General features: G+C 36.9%; 1 protein-coding gene across 4 annotated transcripts in view; it reads right to left on the reverse strand.

Moving 5' to 3' along the window:
- The window catches only part of LOC144014282 (adenylate cyclase type 6-like), an 82,814-nt gene that overhangs the window by 2,388 nt on the left and 60,404 nt on the right, over positions 1-20,022 (reverse strand). For all 4 annotated transcript variants that reach the window (XM_077514001.1, XM_077513998.1, XM_077513999.1 and 1 more), the window contains 12 exons: positions 17,343-17,371; positions 17,096-17,243; positions 16,917-17,014; positions 16,710-16,797; positions 14,950-15,066; positions 13,529-13,675; positions 10,462-10,637; positions 8,860-8,889; positions 8,653-8,785; positions 5,406-5,669; positions 1,966-2,170; positions 1,723-1,847 (listed from right to left, as the gene is read on the reverse strand). In XM_077514001.1, coding sequence (XP_077370127.1) covers positions 1,723-1,847; positions 1,966-2,170; positions 5,406-5,669; positions 8,653-8,785; positions 8,860-8,889; positions 10,462-10,637; positions 13,529-13,675; positions 14,950-15,066; positions 16,710-16,797; positions 16,917-17,014; positions 17,096-17,243; positions 17,343-17,371 — 1,560 coding nt within the window. The remainder of the gene's footprint in view (positions 1-1,722; positions 1,848-1,965; positions 2,171-5,405; positions 5,670-8,652; positions 8,786-8,859; positions 8,890-10,461; positions 10,638-13,528; positions 13,676-14,949; positions 15,067-16,709; positions 16,798-16,916; positions 17,015-17,095; positions 17,244-17,342; positions 17,372-20,022) is intronic.

Genomic DNA, 20,022 nt, shown 5'->3' on the forward strand with positions numbered 1-20,022 from the left:
AGGTACAGTCATGTCAAGCCAAGCTACAGTCATGTCAAGTCAAGTCTAGCTACAGTCCCATCAAGTCTCGCTACAATCATGTCAAGTCTAACTACAGTCAAGTCAAGTCTAGCTACAGTCATGTCAAGTCTAGTCGAAGTCTTGGTTTCCCTGCCAACTTGTTAATTAATCACACTACGTTGCTCATTTCCTGTCTGATCAGTCTCCTCAATTTGGGTCCACATTTCTCACTCCACTGCGAAACTGTAACATTTTTTTAGGCCATAATTTGATCCATTGCCTGAGAGTTACCTCCTTAAAACAAACAAACATAAACAAAAACCGGTTCAAGTGCTGTAATTTGTCATCCTTTGTGGATGTTGCCAAGAATATAAAAGAGCTTTGAGCAAAACATCTGTGAATTTGATGAATTGTAAAACAACTTGTATTGTAGGTGCACGCAAGAGCCCTTGATTTCAAAACCAGCTACCAATCACTTTGTCTTTAAAAAAAGGAAAAGCTAAAGATGATCTGTCACAAGACTCGTTGGTCTGTTTGCAATGGAGGAAATGGAGGAATTGTACAACAGGTGGCAGCATTGTTCTACATTACACAGTAATGGGGGTGCATGGAGGGAAGGGGGGGGGCTGGGAGTCACCGTTTCCTTCAAATAGAGATGCTTTCGGGAAGACACGTTATTGAAACTTTGTATAGAAATACAGCGCTCAACACAAAGGCGCACATCCCCTTTCAAAAGAAAGCTTTGGAGCCATTTCACCACATTGAATGATTTTTTTTTTTGTTGTAATTCTGCCTTTTCATCGGGGATAGGCTCCATCTCAACACTCATGTGACTCTAATGAGGACAAGCGCCATAGAAAATGAATCAATGGACGGGTTTTGGCAAGTCATTATTGAATATTTTTAGAATCGATTAATCTATTGATTATTCAATCAATTTTAAATTTGTATTAAAATGTATTACAAAAGCTTTTTCCCAACTGATTACTGTTTAATATGTTTATTAACCAGTGATTGGTGTTTACTTCATATTCATTCGTATAGTGATTTAAAAAAAAAAAAAAGGAAAAAAAGAAAAAAAAAGGTGGGGATTGATGTACTATGTTACTGGTTTAGTCATTGCTTTCCAAAGTAAAAACAGATGTTTTCAAATGTGCTATTTTAAACACAGAAGATAATCAGTCTTCTTTTATGAAGGACTACAGAAATCAGTCAACAATTTCTGTTGTTATGCAAATCAGATTATGTAAATCAGAGGATTTGGACCATTTAAAAAAAAAAAAAAAAAAAAAGCCTCCAAACGATGACTTGATTATTAAAATAGTTGTGGATTAACTTGATAATTGATTACTTCTATTCTTTTTTTTTTTTCTTAGATTTTTTTTTATTTGTATTTTTAATCTATTTATTATTATTATTATTATTATTATTATTATTATTATTATTTATTTTATTTATTTTAGTCTAGTCTTATGTGCAATTCACTTTCAGTCCTCATACATACGTACTCACGGACTGAGTACATCTTTTAGCCAAACACTTTTGTTCATTTTATTCAAGTTTTATTCCTAAAGTAAAAAGAAAAGCAAGTAAAACGCAACATTTACTTGGTTATGTGCTACTTACACGGCTTAGCATCATAATCCTTACTGGACTTTGTTAAAAGTAGGATCACCACCTCTGGTATGCATTTCAAAACGTGATGGCGTTTGTGCTTGTCACCTGAATGTAGTCCGGTACGCCGGTGCTGTCCATTCGACTGGCCACGTTGACCGTGTTCCCCCAGATATCATATTGGGGCTTCCGAGCTCCAATCACCCCGGCAACCACGGGTCCCATGTTCAGCCCTTGAGCAGCACAAATCAAAAATTTGTCACAGACACACACCACTCGATAAATAAATCAAAACCTCTCCGACTGGAGCAAAACAAATGTCAAAGGCAAGCTTGTAATATCACTACAGACCGATCTTCATCTGGAAATTATTGAAGGAGTGCTCGTTGATGTATTTCATCTGCTCCCGGAGCCTCATGGCGTAGTCGGCCAGCGCCAGGATGTGCGAGCGACCCTCTCGGTCGTAGCTGGACACGTTGAGGCCCGAGGCGGCCATGTAAGTGGAGCCGATGGTTTTGATTTTCTCCAGCTGACGGAATCGCTCCTCGCTGATGATCTGAGAAAAAGGCGACCAGATGAGGCCACGCAAAAACTGCAGAGACCAACGCGTACGCTTCAGATCATTCCAGACGCAGTCGCACTAAAATGAGACCATATCAAGCAGAGTACGCTTTCAATTGATTTCAACCTATTAAAAGATAAATATATCTGAAGTATTCCTGAGCAACTGTAATCGCTCTATGACATGCAGTTCTTTAAACAAGACACAAAGTTTACTGTAAAGCCGACACATAAAACAAAATAAAATTAAATATGGTAAATCTAAACACTAAAATGTTGAACCAAACCGTGCAATAACGAAAGACAGCTAGCTTAATGCTAACAATGCCAAATTCTCTGTTCCAGCCCACTGAGTATTTACATTAACAAAAGTAGTGGATTATTCATTGCATTCAGTGTTTTGTTCCCCAAAAGTGGTTCATCATTTCATTATTACTATTATTATTCACATCTTAACTCATTTGCTTCCACAAACGTATAAATACGTTCTATTTTAAATATTACCAGTGTCCCAAAGACGTATTTATAAGTTTATCATGTTTTTTTTTTGTTTTTGTTTTTTTATGCTAGAGCATACGGAATGCTTTGATGCAGCCTCTGAACGGAAGAGAAATGTTGAAGCAATGGTAGTAATTACAAAAACGTCCATAAGAGATCAACCAGGGCCATGTTGCAACAAGCTCTTTTTTTGCCAGTGTTTTAACCAAGAATGTGAATAATGATGAAACTTAGCTACATTTTAATTCGAATTGCTGCAAAACAGAAACAGGCACAAATATATATTTTGTCCTGATGAAAGAGACTCTAATCTTTCTTTTGGTAGGTTCCATGTTTTTATAGCAATAGAACACAATATTCTGTGGGCCTTGCAAAATCGGTCCAAATCCAATCAAACAGCCAGGCCAGGAGCGAAGGTAAAAATGGCTGGCAGTGAATGAGTTAATAAATAGCCATTGACTTGATTTCTGAATAATATAATACGGTCAGAATTCAAACTTTAACCTCACAATTCTGACTTTAATCACCTAATTCTGACCTCAATCTCAGAATTCCGACTTTAAAGTGAGAACTACGTCAACATTTTTACTTTAATCTCACAATTCTCATTTTAAAAGTGTTAATTCCAAGAATAAAGCAAGAATTCTGAGACAAAAGTGAGAATCCTACCAACCTTTATTTTTTTCTTCACTGGCTCTTCCATCCATCCATCCATCCATCCATCCATCCATCATTCCATCAATTTTCTTAACCGCTTACTCCTCACAAGTGTCGCGCGAGTGCTGGAGCCTCTCTCTTCCATACAATTTTACATAAATATTAAATACATATTCTATAGTCATTTTATTACTAGGGGTGTGAGCCGATTAAAATTTTCAATCGTAATGAATCGCACGACTTCAATAGTTCACTCACGATTAGGGATATAACGATATCCAAACGTCACGATACGATATCATGATATGAAGATCACGATACAATAATTATCGCAATATTGTGGGGATGCTGGCGATACCAAAAAAGGTCACAATATTGTTAAAAAAAGAGCTCATATTTAAAAAAACAACAACACAATATTGTGGTTTTGTACATGACAGCAATGCATATAAACAACCTATGATCTCTAATAACACTTCATATTGAGGCACTTGCTAATGTACGCACATATTGAGTTCCTCCACATATTCACTTGCTTCATAAGCATATTAAATATGTTCCCCTTCATCTGACCATTAGCGTGGATTTGAAACAGAAGGGCCAAAATATGCCTTGTGGAAATTAAACTGCACTTAAAAACTAGCCATTAGAGGGTGATAGAACTGCACAAATGGAAATCAACCAGACTTTTTGAACAGATGTTCTGCTTTTAATATCGTGACATGCTGACGACGATATATTGTGGCAGTTATCGCAATATCACGATATTGCCATTATCGTTACATTCCGAACTCACGATTAATCACAAATTTTAAATCTGTTCTAAATATACTATAAACTGTAGAGCAATTTTTTTTCCAAAGTTTTCACACTCTTGTTAACATAAAATTGGAAAAATGTTAAACTAATAGAAATATGGCTGCATCTTTCAGTCTTTGATACATCCATCCATCCATTTTCTTAACCGCTTATTCCTCACAAGGGTCGCGGGGGAGCTGGAGCCTATCCCAGCTGGCTATGGGCAGTAGGCGGGGTACACCCTGAACTGGTTGCCAATTGCAGGGCACACAGAGACAAACAACCATCCACACGCACAAGCACACCTAGCGACAATTCAAAGCGCCCAATTAACCTGCCTGGACTCGATCTTGCGTCCTCAGCACTGGGAGGCGGACGTGCTAACCAGACAACCACCGTGCCGCCGTCTTTGATACAGTAATTTCATAATAATAAAATTATGTTAAAATTAAGAAGATGTACTGTACTGCAAAAAAACAAGTGTGATATTAATTTGTGTTGGGGTCATTTTTCTGCCACTAGATGGCATAACCATTTGTAAAACATTGGTGACAGCTCAGTGCATTTTCTTTTCATATTAAGAACTATCTAATCTTTAACATGAAGTAATTTGTGAAATTCTGCTCATTTTTAAAATTGTACAATAAAACTTGACCCCAGTCTCCACAAATATATACATTATTATTATTATTATTATGATTATTATTATTATTACATTTATGACTGCTAAATGTTGACATGGACATGTCTGCTGTGTTGGGACTGGAATTCCCCCAGTTTAATAAAAAAAAAACTAGTGGCGTTAAAGGAACTTTAAATTAACATGCTGATTTTTACATAGTTAATTCCTCAATTATAAGTGATTTGGTTAAAACGTGATCTTTTGATAGTATGTCAAAATCAAATTTCCCTTGAAATGGCGCCACCATTTTGTTTTGTGTCAAAGGAAAATAGCACTGTCTTGTATCAAATCATAATAAAAGAGAATAAACTGGTGTACACATCTTTGTATTCATGTGCTAATGTGCGCCTTTAAGGGGGTGTGGCCTAGTTAGTGACATCAGAAGTGATTTGTGTGAGCGTCTGGGTTGTGTTGTGGCGTATAGCAGCTCCTTACGAGTGTTCTTATTTTGTATTTTTGTGTCTGACCAATAAATTTCCCAATTTCCCAAGTGGTGGTTCACCCACACTTTCAATTTTGGCTCCCAACACACAGCATAACCAAACAAGCTGTTAAGACAAACTAGCAGCGTCCTTTGGTCCGTACGCTCGTTCACCTCGTCAAAATCGGCGATGATCTCGTTGAGCAGCCGGAGGCACTCCACGCCCTCGTTGTTGCCCTCCAGCTCCACGTAGAACTCGGAGAAGTTGCAGATGGAGGCGAACATGACGGCCACGCACTCACACGACTGGTAGTAGAGCTCGTCGTTGCGCCGCTCGCGGGCCAGGAAGTGGCCGGCCACGTCCTTGGGCAGGATGTTGTGGAGCAAGCGGCGGTTGTACGCCTGCAGCTCTTCCATCTCCTCCTTCTCCTCTGTCGCCTGGGGAGGAGGGAGGAGTTGAATTTCTTTCTGGAACGTCATTTCTTTTTCAATATCAAGGACATATTAATAAAAACATTCAGTTCCAAATTCAATTTTGTAGACGCCATAACTGGTTAAACCGTTTAGTTTATTCATTAAAGTAACGTGTATAATCACTTAAGTGTTCCACAAACTGACATCAGCAAGGATGAAATGAAAATGCGTTCCGAATGATCATTCAATAAATTGTACATATAAATTAAAAAGATTCTGAATTGTCTTATAGTGCAATAAGTCGTTAGGTCCTTCATAAATTTAAGAAAGTACTTTTAAATTCATGTGAACAGTACATTTCAATAAAACAGTAAAATAAAATTAAAAAATAGCATGTAAAATTCTATTTTCTTATGAATTTATGGGAAAAAGAAAAAATGGAATAATCGATATCGAATCGATTTTCCTTTTCAAGCCCGATATCTATTCATAAAACAATTAATCGATTATTTTATGTACTGTATCTTTTTCCCCATAAAGATTTTTTTTTCTGTATCTTAGTGTTTTCTTGAAATGTACTGTAAACCTGAATTGAAAAGTGTTACGGTTTGGGGGTGGAGTGAGAGATGTGGACCCAAATTGAGGAGACTGATCAGACAGGAAATGATCAACGTAGTTATTTATTGATATGTCGGCAGGAAAACCATGAATTCAAATTGACAGAACTGGACGTGACGTGACTGGACTGGATTTGACTTGACAAAACTTGACTTGACAAAACTGGACTTGACAAAACTAGAATTGACAAAACGAGACTTAACAAAAACTAGACTTGACAAAAACTAGACTTGATTTGACAGAACTGGACTTCACAAAACTAGACTTGACTTGACAAAACTAGAATTGACAAAACGAGACTTAACAAAAACTAGACTTGACAAAAACTGGACTTGACAAAACTAGACTTGATTTGACAGAACTGGACTTCACAAAACTAAACTAGACTTGACTTGACTTGACAAAAACTAGACTTAACAAAACTAGACTTGACAAAACTAAATTTGACTTGACAAAACTAGACTTGACAAAACTAAATTTGACTTGACAGAACAAAACTGGACTTGACAAAACTAGACTTGACAGAACAGAACTGGACTTGACAAAACTGGAGTTGACAAAGCTAGACTTGACAAAACTAGACTTGACAAAAACTAGACTTGACTTTACAAAACTGGACTTGACAAAACTGGACTTGACAAAAACTAGACTTGACAAAACTTGACTTGACAAAACTAGACTTGACTTGACAGAACAGAACTGGACTTGACAAAACTTGACTTGACAAAAACTAGACTTGACAAAACTAGACTTGACAGAACAGAACTGGACTTGACAAAAACTAGACTTGACAAAACTAGACTTGACAGAACATAATTGGACTTGACAAAACTAAACTTGACAGAACTAGACGTGATGTGAACTGACAGATCATTTTGAATTTAATATTTGTGGATATTTGTGGAGTTTTTATTATGTACAGTACTCAACATTTAAGAAGAACTAATGTGCCATAATTAATCAATACGGGATTGAAGTGAAGTGAATAAAAAAAAAACCCCAAAAAACCAAAATCGAATCGATTGAGGAAATTAGAGTCAATACTAGAGGTGTGCAAAATTTCCGATTCTTAGATTATTCACGATTCGGCCGTGGAACAATCGAGAACGATTCACAAACGTCCAAATTCCGATTATATAAATATGCCAAGGGAAGCGAAACGAGCGAAAAGTACGCGGAACTGAAACGCAGTAGCGCGCGCGGTCTTCGGGACGCTTTTTGGGACGGACCGAGAGTACACATCCACAACTCACGCCTCGAGATTCAAAACAACAACAAGCATGGCTGAGCTGACCAACCCACCTCTTCATGACATCAGACCTGCTCCGAAAAGGCAAACAACTTGAGGCGGAAGTATCAGCTAGCTGGCTGCAGTGCGTCGGTTAGCGTTCTACAGGGCGCCGCGCAGTGATACGAACGAACGAACAGAAAAGTAGTGGCTGGCGGTAATGGCGTCTGACTTTATTCAGAAAAGAGTATTGTGGTGGAAATGTATCACGCTTTTGAAAACAAAAAGTTTTTAGAAGAAAAACGCTTTATTTCAGAGACCCCAGCCAGCTTGCTGGACTATTTTCTTTTTTATTTTCTTCTCGTCCAACGTCGAACCAGAACTGGTGTCACCGAACGCTGTCAGAAAGAAGTCAGTGCTGATCGCACACACGGGAGGTGAGGATCAAATCGAGATTCATGTTAAAAAAGCCGAACGATCCCATTAATGTTTACACGTTCATGTTTACACAAGTTAAAAAGCAGAAAAGCACTTGAGGGTTTTTTTTTTGTACCTCTGAGAAACTTTAATGTTTACATGTTCATCTTTACACAACTTAAAAAGCAGGAAAGCACTTTTTTTTTTAGGCATTTGTATTGAAGTAGTAGTTCACATTGTCTTTCATTTATACCTCAATGCACTTTTGAGTGGATAAAAATAATATATTTTTGCTCAATGCTATGTTTTATTCTGTTGAAGACTGAATATACTTAAAAGCTGTTGTTACAGAATGAGGACTTGAGTATTTTATTTACTGTTTTGAACTGTTAACTTGATACTGAAATAGTAGTTTATGTAGGCCTGAGAGGACTTTTGTACTATTTTTGTAACTAATGTACGAAACATTAAAAGCACCAAAATACATTGGTTTTTTTCTGCTGCCTGGGGGGGAAATCAATAATCGTTTTATAATCGAATCGTAGCCTCTGAATCGTAATCGCAATCGAATCGTGAGGTGCCCCAAGATTCCCACCTCTAGTCAATACCCAGTCCTAAGATAAACAATATAATCGATTCATGGTTTTATGAATCAATATCAGGCTCGAAAAACAAAATTGATTCCATATCGATTCTTCTTTTTTTTTTTAAGCAACATTGAGCGTCGCATCTCGCTGCATTTACCTGCAGCTTCCAGAGGAAGTCGAGGCGTGCGGTGGACTCCACCTGCTGGCCGTGCAAGTACAGCGCCAGAACAAAGACGATCAGGATGATGGGGGTCACGACCTTCAGAGGCACTTTGGTCACACTCTCCAGGCTGAGGCGAGACCACCAGTCCATCATGAGAGTCGACAGAGGCATGAAACCCAAACAACATGTGCATTTACGTACCACTCTTCTGCTGTTGCATTGAACGCAGGCCTGTAAAAAAACAAACAAACAAACAAACAAACAAAACAGAATCCAAATCAGCTTTATTATCATCGCACTCTAAAAAAAAAAAAGCGCCTTGCGAGAGTGACCACTATTTCTCACACCCGACCTACGTACACTGAGCACTGTTTTCAGATTTTACGCAAACAACTTTTGCTTTTTAAGGCTGGAGCCCAGGTGGGGCTTTTGTGCCATTTTTTTTTTTCTTGTTAAAAAAAATAGTGGTCACTCCGGCACAAACCCCCCACCCCGCCTCTGGCCTTATACTAACTGCCTACGAGCTGTATATGTCTCATCTGTACTGTACGTATACTGTATAGGTTATACCAGGGGTGTCAAAAATACGGCCCGCGGGCCGGATCAGGGCCACAAAGGGGTTTAATCCGGCCCCTTTGTAAAGTAAAACAAAATAAAAAATAAAAAAATTGTAATGTCGGACCAATTAATCAGCCATCCACAATCAAATATATAAATTTGTAATTTCACAAGCAGTCCTAGGCTCAGATGATTAATGTAACTTGTACACGGGATTGCCATGACAGTTATTAATTTACACACAACTTAAAGTTATAGCTTGTTTAAAAAAAAAAGAAGTTTTTTTTTTTTTTTTTTTTTAATTATAGACCAACATAAACGTGTTAAATACGACACAAATTCAATTACTGGTAACACAAATACATATGACAAGGATTAACGTCCTTATAACTTGTTTAACTATGCCACACAATGCATTCTGGGAACTATATATATATATATATATATATATATATATATATATATATATATATATATATATATATATATATATATATATGTATATATGCAAAACATGTAGATTTAACACGTCCGGAACTCATACAGGCAAAGTGCAATAGATTACAGTTGAGCTCCGTAATTTAGGGCTGGCCCAAAAATCGCAAAAATCTGCGTATAATTGACGGCAATTGTTTTTAAGTTATATACCATTATTTTAACGATTCGGCCCACTTAGTAATATCTTTTCCTCCATGCGGCCCCTGAATTAATATGAGTTTGACATCCCTGGTTTATACAGTAGTCTGCTCACGAGATGGGAGTAACAAGATGGCCGCCATGTGACTTCAACGGCTTGCACTGGCGTGTATGGGCTATCAGCTATCCAGTCATATATACAGGTCAGTGGTCTGCAACAGGTCATTTGGAGTTGAGGTTAAAAAACAAACAAACAAACAAAAAAAAACCTGAAAAACAGACGTTGGTGCTCTGTTTTTTGGAACATTTTTGTTCCTGTTTTTCTGAGTAATTTTTTTTTCTCCTGTTTTTCTGAGTAATTTTTCCTCCTGTTTTTCTGAATAAACTTTTTTTTATGACAGAAAAAAATATTCAGTAAAACATACAAATAATAAAAAAAAAATACTCAAAAAAAGACAAAGCTCCCCCCAAAAAATAGTCAGAAAAACAGGAGATTTTATTTTAGTTTTTCAAGTGAATGCTTCCGTAGATTACAACACAAACCAGAAGATCATTAAACTGTTTTTCCATTTGTGGCTGTTGTTGAAAGAAATGTACATGTTGACTTACAGCGCGTTGGCTTGGAGCAGCAGGTCGGCGTTGTCGAACAGGAGCACCTGAGGCCACTCCACCAGCAGGACGAAGATGAGCTGGATGAGCAGCATTAGCGCCAACTTGCCGATGCTGCTGATGTGGAGGAACACCGAGCAGACCAGCAGCGTCAGCAGGACGCTGTAGCTGAAATACTGCAGGGGAAAAAAAAGCCAAATTGTCAAGAAATACGCAGAAGGTGAATGGAAACAACCCAACTCTTCTGAGTTGTTAAAGACTTTTCAACTTGAATTTTGAATTCTTGAATTTGCGATTTATTGACGACTCTTTAAGGTACCGCATGTCCCCTGGGGGGTTTTGCAAGTGTTGCAAGAGTATTCCTGATTTATGCAAAATGGATTTGTTCCTTTTCATTTTGGCAAAAAATATGTAACACAATTGCATTTATTTTTTCACTAAAACTCTTCGATATAAATTGGGCAAAATATTTCCCAGGAATGTTGTAGTAGTGATCATTTGGAAATATGAACACTGGCAGAGATTTATAGAAATAAAATGTATCCATTTCTAATGATGGGTATCGATTCTAATTTCCTCAAGTGATTCAATTTCGATTCACAGGAGTTCAGTTCGATTTTTTTCTGATTTGATTCATTTCAATTCAATTCAATAAATTAATTATGGCACATCATTTCTTCTTAAATGTCAAGGACATGATAAAGACTCCACAAATATTTAATTCCAAAGTAAATTTTGTGGAGTTTAATAATGAAAATGAATCACTTAAGTGTTATACAAACATTGACATCAGCAAGGATGAGATGAAAAATTTTTCATAATTCTAATTCAATAATTGTAATTATCAATTAAAAAGACTCAGTTGTCTCAGTGCAATAAGTCAGGTCTTTCATAAATGGAAGAAAATACTTTTAAATTCAGGTAAACAGTAAATTTCAAGAAAACACTAAGATAAAAAAAAAAAATTGGCATGTAAAATTTAATTTTCTTATGAATTTATGGGAAAGTAGATACTGTAACAGTAAATTTCAAGAAAACAGTGTTAAAAAAAATAACAGTAAGATACACAAAAAAAGAAAAAATTGGCTTTTAAAATTCTATTTTCTTCAAAATTTATGGGAAAAACGAGATATTTAAATAATCGATTCATGTTTTTATGAATCAATAAAGGGCTTGAAAAGGAAAACCAATTCAATATCGATTATTTGATTTTTTTTTAAACCAAGCTTTATCCATTTCCTAATTATTATGATCAATTATTAACATGATTGGCGTCTTCACAAATATGAACAACATTAGTTGGTAATATTAACAAACAAAAACATTAATAAAGGGATTTTGGGCAAATTAGTTATTTGTACAAGTGTGCATTAATCAGGACCCAAGAAGCAGCTTTCAGCTACAAAAAGATTCTTAATTAGGAGTGGGAACATCTGGCTACCTCACGATATGATACAAGATGCGATACAAGCTACACGATAACGATTATCTCACAATATGACGATACCACGATTATCGATATATTGCTCAGGTAATAAATCCACGATAATCTATAGTGGTGTGCCAAAAAATTGATTCATAAAAGAATCGAGATTCTCATTTATTAATCGAATTGAATCGATATTAACTCATTTGCTCCCAATAACGTGTAATTATGTTTTTTTTTTATGTTGTAAGTGTCCCAAAGACGTATTTATACAGTTTTTTTTTTGTTTTTTTTGTTTTTTTTTTAATGCTAGAGCATACAGAAGGCTTTGATGCAGCCTCTCAACTGCAAAGAACAGTTGCAGGAATAGCAGTTATTACACAAACGGCCAGCAGGTGGCAGCAGAGCAAAGGAGATCAACCAGGGCCATCTAGAAAAAAAGCTAAATTACTTAGAATTTTAAATAGATTTGTGAAAACTTATGAAACTTAGCTCTCTTCTAATGCTAATTGCTGCAAAACGGAAACAGATAGAATCATATTTTTTTTTCCTGATGAAACAAGAGACTTTCATCTTTCTTTTTGTAGGTTCCATGCTTTTATAGCAATTGAACACAATATTCTGTGGGCCTTGCAAAATCTGTCAAAATCCAGTAAAACAGCCGGGAGCGAATGGGATTGCTTCTGTGAAAATGGCTGGGAGTGAATGAGTTAATATCCAAAAATCAATTTTATTTAAATTAGAAATGAAGAAGAATGGGAAAAGGCAGTTGTAGCCTACATGCTGTTTTTGTGGAAAAAGGCACTTAACAATACAAACTTAATAAATGTTTAAAAAAAACAAACAAACACTTTAATGTCTCTATTTGTCATTTTGTCTTTCAAAGCAGACTGGAGTACATCATGACAATGTTGTGCATATCTGTAAATTGAAGCAGAAATCATTTGCCAATCAAATAATTTGGAATCGAAAATCGTTTGAATCGAGAATCGAAAATCGATTCTGAATTCAATCGTAGACCCAAAAATCGTAATCGAATCGAATCGTGAGAGTCAAAGATTCCCAGCCCTAATAATCTACGTTAAAACTAATCATAATAATAATAATATAAATAAATAATACATAAAAAATCAAATAAATACATAATACATAATAAAAATTTAATAATAATACAAATTTAAAAAATAAAAAATAAATAATATAATAAAAATAATATAAATACATAATATAATATATACATAAAAAATAAATAAAAATAAATATAATAATAATAAGAACTAAGCTCATGATTCTTCTTCGCCTGATGACTTCCGTCCATTTCCCCACCACTCTTATGAGGTGCTCCCCCTAGTGGCCCACCAAGTAATTGCTCAATAAGTCATGAACAATAGAGCCGTTATAGTGGCTGTATATTAACTAGACATATCGCGATACTTGCGTAGGCGTATCGATAATCTATCGGGAGACAAAGTATCAAGATTTATCGCGATATCTATATATCATCACACTCCTATTCTTAATATAGTCAAACCAAACTGACATCCATGCAGTAATGAGTCTCTAACCTACTTAATAATGTACAGTCTTGCGTAACGTATTATGTATCGTACTGCAGATGAAAAGCTACTGTATGAGACGGACCTGAGGGAAAGGGCAGGTTACGACCTGGCCGGAACACACTGTCAAGCCGTCCTTGGTCTTAGTGAGGTTGTGCAGCAGACAGACAGACGTCGTGTTGCGCTGCTCCTCCACCACGCAGTCCTTCACTTCGCTTCGGCTGCACGTGAACTGGCACGACATCGGCAAAAGGTCAGGAGATAGCACTCCAAGAGCACACGTTGGCTTTTTTTTTTTTTTTTTTTTAAACAGGAGGCCACGCGGCAGATATGAGCTTTGCCACACACGCACACACACACACACAAAACTCACACAGTCATACACAAAAGGTATCCTGGCGTACTGCCGTCAACATCAAGTTGCTGGGCAACCAGCAGCAAAACAGAAGATGGAGGAAGCATTCATCTGGGAGCTTTCGAGGTGATATGGTTACTTTTGGACAATGTACACAAGTTGTCTTTTCACAGGAGGCGAGGAAGCAGATACGAGCTTCACCACACACACACGCGCGCACGCACACACCAGACACTTTTGACTGTTGACGCTTTCCAGCCGCAAGTGACTCTCTCATGACTCGCCACGCGCTTCAATTTGCTATATTTGTCCCTTTTCCTGTCATGCTTTTGAATCAGATATGTCTGATTGATAAAGATTTATCCACTGTACTTCGTAGAAGTAAATGTAGAAGAAAAAGAAGACAAAAAAATGTTTAAACATCTCAAGATGCTGGCCGCCTCTGCTGAAATCGGCGGCATTCTTAGTTAAAACATAATTTCATTCCACCCTGAAATGAAATTGTTAATAGAAGAAAATGATTATTTTGTTCAGTTTTTTCGTGTTTTCTGAAAAAAAACTCAGCTAAAAAAATACATAATAGGTCTGCTCAATTATGAGGAAAATATTAATCACGATTATTTTGGTAATAATTGAAATCACAATTAGGACGATCAATTATTATTTTTTGTTACAAAACCAGAAAATGTTTAAATGTAAAAATTATTAAGACAAATAAAATTCTTTGAAACACTATAATTATGCAAGTTCCTTTTGGATTCCTGTTTTCCGGGTGCCTTTCCTCACATGGTTTCTCTGTGCCCCACCATTACTTGTTTTTTTCCCCTTTTTTTCTTCTTCTTTTTTTTTGGGGGGGGGGGGGGGGGGCTTTGTGTGTGTGAGGGAGCTTATGTGGGGGGTTCTTTTTATTGTATTATGGATGTTTTAATTGTTTAGCATCTTGTCACGCCATGCCGGGTCATGCTTTTATTTTCGCACCCATGTTTCCTGTTTATTTTGAAAATCACTAACTCCCTTCTCACCCCAGGTCACTTGCCCTTCCTGCTGCCCGCTCATTACCGGTCCCCGCCCATGATTATCGCCAAACGTCTAGAGTAACGGATCAAAAACGAGTCAAACACGTTCCACGATTTGCGGCGACCAAAGCGTACCATGTTAGCGAAGGAAGCGATAAAGAGGAGGAGGATGGTGAAGACGGCCACCAGTGTGCTGTTTGCACGGGACTGCACGATCTTCCTGCTTAGCGTCTGCAAGGAGGCTGGGAACAGCTTGGAGACGGACGGACGGACAGACAGACAACACAGACACAGAGTGGACGCCACATTAGTTAGAAGGGATTTGCTAAATAACGTAATTTAACCAAAGAACGATTATGCCGCGATGTATCGTCAACAAAGGCGATGATCAAATTGATCATACGATTACGTCTCAGAAAGTTTCAGTAAATAATACATTGTTTTTCACCGAGGACTCAACATTTGTGTTCAAGTATCAGTTGCAAAAAAATAGGGCTGGGTCTAAAAATTTATATGTATTGATATTGAATCGATCGAATCCTTTTCATAGCCCAGAATCGATTCACAAAACCATTAATTGATACCTTTAATAGTTTTTTTCCTCCCGTAAATTAATGTGCCAAATAGGGCCCGACCGATTAATCGGCGGCCGATTATAATCGGCCGATTATTAGCCTTCAAACATCAGCCAAAACAATCGACCAATTTAGCTAAATGGCCGATTATTTCCCCCTGAAAACGTTATCGAAGAAAGTAGAATTTTCGGACACTGTGAAAGTACCCCGAATACACCATTTTGCTGGCGTATCATTAGCAACTAGCAAGTGTGTAGCGTATGTTAGTCTGTTGTCCCGAAGCGTCCTTTAAGCTGTTTAATGACACCGCAGTAGGAGTTAACTGTAAAACTAAACACACAACGTTAAGAATTACATCCACTGTATATTTAAATACAAAACACGCAGCGTTTTTAAAACATCGCTAGCCTAGCGCTAACAGGAAGTTAGCAAATGCTAACGGGAAGTTAGCATCGATTTCTGGAGTGTTTTCCCTTCAAACAACGAATTGAATCGGGCCCTTCTGAATCGAATCGAATCAAATCGATTTTGGAAATCTAAATCGATACCCAGCCCTACATAAAACTTTATAAAACAGTATCACTGATATAATTCGCTAACCCGTCTATGCTGTTTTGCGTTGTCTGTTAGCATTATGCTAAGCAGCCTTTCCTAAGGCAAAGCTATGTGGTTGTTTTAGAATAGAACAGAATATTGTTATACAGGGAATCCTCAAGTTAAGGCGCACTTGACCTAAGACGTTTTGACTTTACAACGGTTACGCGCCGTCCGCCATTTTGACTTCTTGTCCACCATGTAGCCCGCAGTGTTTTCCCCTCGTCCCCTATTTAGCCCTTAGCTAGGGCTAGCGCTTGTGCACTTGTGGGAGTATCTTTGGCTTTTTCGCCCTCTTTTTTTTCCCCCACATACTGGCCCCCAAGAAGAAAGCTATGTCTTCTATCAATGTTAGTCCAGCCAAAAGAAAAGCAATTACCATGGAAACGAAGGTCGGCATCATAAAAAATCGCATAAATGAGAGACACATTTTATTTTAATGTATTTTCATTTTTTTATGCAAATTATTTTGATGTAAATATTGACTTTAATGGGGAAATTCGACTTACGGTAAATTGAAATTCGGGTTACATCGTAGTGTAGTGTAACTCGAGGAATCCCTGTACCTCAAATATACAGACAAAAAACTAGCATTTTGAGATTTCATTGGAAATGTAAAGTGCATTACAAATAAAATGTATTATTATTATTATTATTATTATTACAATACAAATATTTTGTCCCACTGCTATTCTGCAGGAATTAGAGCAATCAATGGCTGCTTACTTTGATGCAGGAGTAGATGGAGCAAATGAAGAGGATGTTGGTAAGGATGATGAAGATGCTAATGTACAGACCCAGCATAAGGGGTGTTCTGTCGAAGAGAGGAAAAAAACCCAAAGAACAATAGAGTCAATCCGGTGGATTATTAACTCTCAGCAAGCCAATCAAGAGTTAACTTTCAGTCGAAGCAGGAGAAGGCAAGTTGCTTACGTTTTCAAAACAATCATCTGAATGATACAGATGCAGCAGAAAACCAGGAGGGCGCAGGCCACGTAACCGCCGAAGCCATCGTCCACCTTTTTCGAGTACTGACAACAGAACGCACAAACCGCACTCGCACGACAGAACAAGCCGAGACGAAAGGTGCGATCTTCCGCCGAGCGCCGCACCTTTTTCTCCAGCTCGGCAGTTTGAAAGGTGAGCAGGAAGTTCTTGACGTGGTCTTTGCGCAGCTGGTCGATGCTGCGAGCGTCGATGGCTCGACCCAGGAACTCGTCTACCTCGTCTTCGGGGTTCAGGGCCTCCTGAGCGCAGCGGCTACCAGGTACACGTAACAGTATAGATTACTTGTTGCCAAGAATGAAAAAAACCCAAAAACAAAACGTGACCATGAAAATGTTAGTAAAGAACACTAACTTGTCCTTGCTGGATGCTTCATCGATGCCCTGAGACGAAAGAGAAAAACAGTGAGAGTATAGAGTGGCCATGAGAGCGGCTAAAAAACAAGCGAGGAGCTCAGACATGCACAGCTACATCATCATCATCCCCAGGAGACACACTGATGTTTTAATTCATGCTCAGAGGCTCCAAATTACAGAGTCGCTTTGCGGCAAGGGTTCAAACCCTCTGAGACGCAGAGGAAATGAGGAGGAGGCCAATGTTAATAAAGACTTGAGGCTTCACAAGGAATCAACCACAAGCTGGGAGTACCTTCTGGAAAGCCTATTTGCGGATCAGCAAACGCAAATTCACCTATTCAGGGATTTTGTTCTAGAATCTGTCCTTTGTCATTCACCGAAAAGTCACTTATCTACTTTAAAGGGATACTTGACTCATTGAGCCATTTTCAAAGTTAAAAGTTAACATTTTGTCTATAATTAATGTGGTAACTTCATTATTTTTCATGTACAATTAGTACCTTTAAAAAGTCATTTTTATACTTGCTGTCGACTGATGATGAAATCACCTGTGCTAACGACCAATCATGGCTCAGTTTAGTGACCAAACCCAGAAAACAGGTGAGCCATGATTGGCCGTTACCTACTTCCTCAGCACAGGTGATGTCATCATTAGTTGACACCAAGTACAACAAGTACTTTTTAAAGGTATTAATTGTATATGAAAAATTATGAAATTATAAAATTAATTCTAGACAAAATATTAACTTTTCACTGCTGAAAATGGCTCAGTAAGTCAAGTATCCCTTTAATGTGTCAAAAAAACAAAAAGCAAGAAAATAATTTTATATTGTTGAGGGAAAATACTAGTGGTGACATTTTCATCCTCAAGAAATACATTTAAAAAAACACAATAATAGTAAGTATATATATAAAATTCTAAATTAGTTGATCTGATATTGATCTGATGCATATTTAATTGAATAGATTTAAAGGTGAAGTCAACTCCTCCTCCCCCATAAAAATCTTTAGAATAATATGTTATGTTATGTTATGTGACCTCACTAGTCAAAACATGACATTCTGCCAAAACCTACACCGATTCCATCTTTCTTTTACAGAAACGTACAATTCGTGTCATTTGCGGTTGTGCATACAGAGACCACACTAATCCATTATTTACACAACTAAAAACTTTTAAATTTCATGAATTGATGGAGTTTAACCATCCCAAAATAATGTTTAAAGCCCATCATGAAATTTTACCAGTTAATATACAAATTTGATAAAGGAAAAGTGAGTATAAATTAAGAGGAACAGATATTTTCTCCAAAACAAAATATAGAACAAAACAAAATGAACGATGTATTTCAACTCACGGTGTCTGGATTGTAAAACAAAATCATCTCAGTCTATGTGTCTTTATTAAAAACAAAATCTAAATTACTGGAAAAATACATATTGCACAAGGACATGCTGCTATAGGATTGTTATTGAAAGCATCTTGACCGCTCGCTGTCATTTATTCTGTGTTGATTATTTTTTGTTGTTGTTGTTGTTGATCAGGGAAGATAGCATATAACGTTTACTTCCCCTTTAAACAATTTTGAACACTGGTAAATATTGTTGCTCCACATCCCAGGTTCCTAAGGTTAGATTTTACTTTGAAATATAATCATTTAAATCCTTTAGAAATATTTGTGGTACTTTTTATCCTAACTATACTTGAGGTTATTTCATTTAAAAAAAAATAAAATAAAATCACACTTTGTGTCCCTGAATTTTCACTCAGTCCTGTTACCCTAATATGGAGCCCCGAAAGAGACATGGGAGAAAAAAAAATGCAACTAGAAACTTTCTGATCCCAAAGAGAAACTCATTTAATTTTTTTCCCTTCCATGTCCCTCATCCCATAACATTTTAGCTTCTTTGAAAATATTTGGAATAGAGTTGAATACATTGGACCCCTGCACATTCGCGGATAGCAGTGCTCCACTGTATTCAACAAGTCACATGGTCCACGGGAAGTTGCATTTTTCAGTCCTCTGCAGACCATGTAAAGGCCAAACGTAAATTCACTTATGTATTATTTTTCTATAATTGATTTTTTTTTTTAACTAAAAACTAAATTCAGCTACTTTCAGGTTTATTACACAAATGAGGAGTTTCAGTACAAAAGAAATAACATGAACAAAAACACATTTTGAGTAGTTTCATATGTGTACTATATAGTGTTAATTTCGTCATCAAAAACTAAAAAAAATATCAGCAACACGTGTTTTTCGCCAAAATAAAACTAGACTAGCCTAGCCTAAAACCCTCATTATTGAACAATAACTGGGAGTACATCAGCATGCATTTTCATCGACTAATGAACATGAGACGAACATTTCCTTCACTTTATAAAAACTGGACTAAAATCTATGGACATTTTAGTTCATAAACAAAAACGAGATGAAAATGATACTTTTTCTGCTAATCTGTCACGTCTGTGACACTGTCATGTGACACGTAGAACAAACACATGGGACAGACAGGATGTGAATTCCCGGTGAAAGGTTTAAAAAAAAAAAAAAAAAAAAAAAACAAAAAAAAAGTGAATTATAATTATAACTTAACATTAATCCAACGGCTATAATGTTCCAACAATAATGTTAATGTGAGGACTAATTAATGCTGGCTAATTAACTAGCTCATAG

The sequence above is a fragment of the Festucalex cinctus genome, chromosome 2, assembly GCF_051991245.1.
Source record: "Festucalex cinctus isolate MCC-2025b chromosome 2, RoL_Fcin_1.0, whole genome shotgun sequence".
Classification (NCBI taxonomy): Eukaryota; Metazoa; Chordata; class Actinopteri; order Syngnathiformes; family Syngnathidae; genus Festucalex; species Festucalex cinctus.